We start from the raw sequence: 3,637 nt of genomic DNA, 5'->3' as shown, positions 1-3,637 counted from the left end.
CTTGCAGACGTTTCATGACCCAACTGGGCAACATCACCAGGGTTAGAAGGGAGTGGGGCTGGCTCCCATTTTATATACCGATGGTTTGCCTTGTCAGTGTGGGTGGGAGTGTTTTTGGTGGGCCCCCTGATCAGGCTGCTGTTGACCGTTAGTTTGTTTGTCTAAGTTGGCAGTTCTTTGATCATTAATACCAAAATTAATACCAGATTAATATTCAAGAAGTGAAGAATCGTCCAATCAAGCACTGATGATGTAACCTAGTTCGGTCATGAGACCTCTGCAAGAAAATAACCACGCTCAGAGAGCATCAAGGACCCCATAACTGTCATTGTCATCCTCCTCCTCTTCTCCACAACCCCACTGCTTACTAGCCCTGAGGATGTTCCCTAGTTGGGTCATGAGATGTTTGTAAGAAAAGCACCAAATTCAGAAGCTACCCAGAACTTCACAGTCCTCCTCCTCCTCCTCCCCTCCCCCTCCCCTCCTCCTGTCCACAACCCCACTCCCTACTAGCCCTGAGGATGTTCCCTAGTTGGGTCATGAGATGTTTGCAAGAAAAGCACCAAATTCAGAGGCTACCCAGAATACCACAGTCCTCCTCCTCCTCCTCCTCCTCCTCCTCTTCACAAACCCCACTCCCTTTTAGCCCTGATGATGTTCCCTAGTTGGGTCATGAAAGGTTTGCAAGAAAACCACCAAGCTCAGAGAGCACCAAGGACCCCCGTATTTCAAACCTGAGCTACAAATATTCTCTTCTATCCATATTCCTTGATTCCCTCGCTAATCACCTGCTAATGCAGCGAGGAGGAGGTCATCCCTCTTCCTGATGGAGAATAGGCCAAAATTGGGTTTTAGTTGGTTTAATTGCTGGCCAGGACTGCTACCTACTTGACGAGCAGGTAGGAAGGAATATGTATCTGAAAGAATGTCTTTTGGTTCCAACAGGTAGAAACCAAAACCCTAGAAATGTCTCGGAGCCTGACCAGCAACTTGAAGAACACTTACGAGAGCCTGTTGGCCAACCTGAAAGACCTTCCCTCTAATCTCCAAAACAAGCTGTACCAAACCTACCAAGATATGAGCGAGCTCCATTCCACCTTTGCCTCCGCCCACTGTTTCAGTGACCTGTCCAGCAACCTCTTGAACAAAAGCTTCGCCATCATGGCCGAAGCCCAGGGCTCGATGGACGAACTCATGGAATTCGCCTTGCAAAGCCCCAAGGCCCTGCTTTGGTTGAAGGACTATTTACCTCCCATCCTGACCAAGAAGCAGGAGACCAAGGAAGATGCGCCGGAGACCAAAGACGAAGCCAAAGAAGAGGGGGCCCCGTTCGACATGAGGAATGTCGAGAGCAACATCTTGAAAATCCAGAAAGCGTACGAACCTGGAGAGTGCTACAATGACACCCTTTTTGTGAAGACAGAGGTGGCGGCCGCGGAGGTCCCACCTTCTAGTTTAAGAGAATCGGAGGACATCCTCAAAGTCCAAGAGGCATATGATCCTCAAGGTTGTAAGGAGGATGTAACTCCTAGCAGGGATGAAAAGGAAGAGGAAGCGCCATCCCCAAGCAAGAAAGGATCCCAAAATTGGGGCATCATGAAAATGCTAGAGACCTATGTACCCAAAATCTCCACCATCCACGCACTGCTGGAGAAGAACATCCAACCTTCTGGCCAGAAGGAAGAGGAAGAAGTTCCTGCCCAGGAAGAGGAAGAAGCCTTGACCAGCAGGAATGACATCTTGAAGCTCCTCCGAGCTTATGACCCTAAAGATTGCGAAGACTCGTTCAACGAACCCGAAGTCCCAGATCCTAACCAAAGAGAATTCCTTCCACCAAGCAGGGCAGACATCCTGCAACTCCTGAAGGCTTATGAGCCTCAAGAATGTCTTGACGACAGTCTACCCAGCAAGGAGGAGAAAGAGGAAATGGAGGTGCCCCGAATTTCTATTAAGGAAGCACCTTCCATTAAGAAGGTCCCACCTCCTGTCCAGAAGGAAGAAATCATCTCACCTCCTGTCCAGAAGGAAGAAATCATCCCACCTCCTGTCCAGGTGGAAGAAGTCATCCCACCTCCTATCCAGGTGAAAGAAGTCATCCCACCTCCTGTCCAGGTGGAAAAAGTCCCACCTCCTGTCCAGGTGGAAGAAGTCATCCCGCCTCCTATCCAGGTGGAAGAAGTCCTATCATCTATCCAGGTGGAAGAAGTCCAATCATCTATCCAGGTGGAAGAAGTCCCATCATCTATCCAGGTGGAAGAAGAGGTCCCACCACCTGTCCAGGAAAAAATCTCACCACTGGCTTCTCATTCGGGGCTGAAAGTTGCATCTACTAAGAGCCAGTTGATTTCAAGCATGGACAACATTCTGAAACTTGAGACCAACAAGAGCAACAACAACAACGAGGTCCCTCCTTCGAACATGGAAGAAGAGAAACAGCCACCTCCTGAGAAACCCAAGAACCTCCTGGACATCCAGAAAGCCTACGAACCCAAAGAATGTGAGGACGGGTCCTCTATCAGGAGGCAGGAGGATGAGTCCTCCTCTTTTGCTCCAGGGGACCAGGTCGACATCCTCAAAATCCAGCGGGCCTATGACCTCAAGGAGTGCGAAGAAATGACTCCCCACAGAGAAGAGGAGGAAGAATCCTCAACAGCAGCATCCACGACCTCCAGAGGTCAAGAATGGAGCCTCTTCAAACTCGTGCAGTCCTACCTCCCTAAGAGTCTCAAGGAGGATGCTTCTAACAAGGAGGAGGAAGACAAGTAGGAAGATAGAAGCGGTGGGGGGGGGGAAATGCTTTGGAAACAGGAGTGCTTAGCGGGGGCTGCAAATGGCGATGGACTCACCCTGGAGAAGGACCCAGGCGGTTACTCTCCATAAAGCCAGGCAGGCAGCATGAATCACTAAAGAACGAAATGTTGAATCACAAGCTCACTTGAATGGTGTTTGTGTGTTTGCACCTGACTATCACACCCCACTTGTCACTCCCTGTTGTGGCTCCAGCCCCCTCCCCCCCGGGCCTGGCCCCCTGCCAGAGAGTGACTCAGAGAGTGAGGGGGAAAGGCCGCCAGGGCTCCGTTCTGCAGGGCCGGCTTCTCTGGCTCAGCTGCAGAGGCAGGCCAGGTGGAAGAAATAATGAGGCCTCTGTCTCCTGTATCTCCCCCTGCCCAGGCAATGCTCCCAGACCCAGCTGAGGACAATCAGTCCTGGTTGGACCCTAGGTTTCGTAGACAGGAGAGGCGGGAACAACAGAAGCAGGGGTGGGGCAGGCCTAGGAAGTGCTGAGTCATGGAGCCACACCCCACAGGGTATAAAAGCAGCAGGGGCTGCTATACTACTCTGTGGCGAACAAATCAATGCTTAGAACTTGAGCTGAAGTACTGTTTGTTCCTGGTTTCCTGGTTGACTCGCCGGCATCAAGAAAAGATAACAGAGAAACTTGGCAGAGTTTTGCTCGCTAGTTTGCTGCCAGAGCTGATAGCTGCCGTGCACTGAATTGCCGGCTAATTAAGTCATCGCTCATGCCTCCCGGACTGAGGTGGCAGGGGACAGAACACTGCCTGTTCTGACCCGGCCTTAGCAAAACCAAAAAAAAGAATATCTTGTCCCGAAAAAACCCTCTTTCTTTAGCTACTGG

At 50.8% G+C, this 3,637-nt stretch overlaps 1 protein-coding gene across 1 annotated transcript; it reads left to right on the top strand.

Annotated features, from left to right (window-relative positions):
• The first annotated feature begins 703 nt into the window (after positions 1-703).
• On the top strand, positions 704-3,637 carry LOC131188378 (probable serine/threonine-protein kinase kinX). The gene is made up of 2 exons (XM_058163613.1): positions 704-2,139; positions 2,170-3,637. Exons 1-2 carry the CDS (start codon positions 967-969, stop codon positions 2,764-2,766), a joined length of 1,770 nt encoding a protein of 589 aa, XP_058019596.1. The 5' UTR covers positions 704-966; the 3' UTR covers positions 2,767-3,637.

The sequence above is a fragment of the Ahaetulla prasina genome, chromosome 1, assembly GCF_028640845.1.
Source record: "Ahaetulla prasina isolate Xishuangbanna chromosome 1, ASM2864084v1, whole genome shotgun sequence".
Classification (NCBI taxonomy): domain Eukaryota; kingdom Metazoa; phylum Chordata; class Lepidosauria; order Squamata; family Colubridae; genus Ahaetulla; species Ahaetulla prasina.
This window is presented reverse-complemented; position numbering and strand designations above follow the sequence as displayed.

Coding starts and splice junctions, on each gene's coding strand:
- LOC131188378 (XM_058163613.1), top strand. CDS start 967: ATGTCTCGGAGCCTGACCAGCAACTTGAAGAACACTTACGAGAGCCTG. Junction 2,140..2,169: donor AAGTCCCACCTCCTGTCCAG/GTGGAAGAAGTC, acceptor CCTCCTATCCAG/GTGGAAGAAGTCCTATCATC.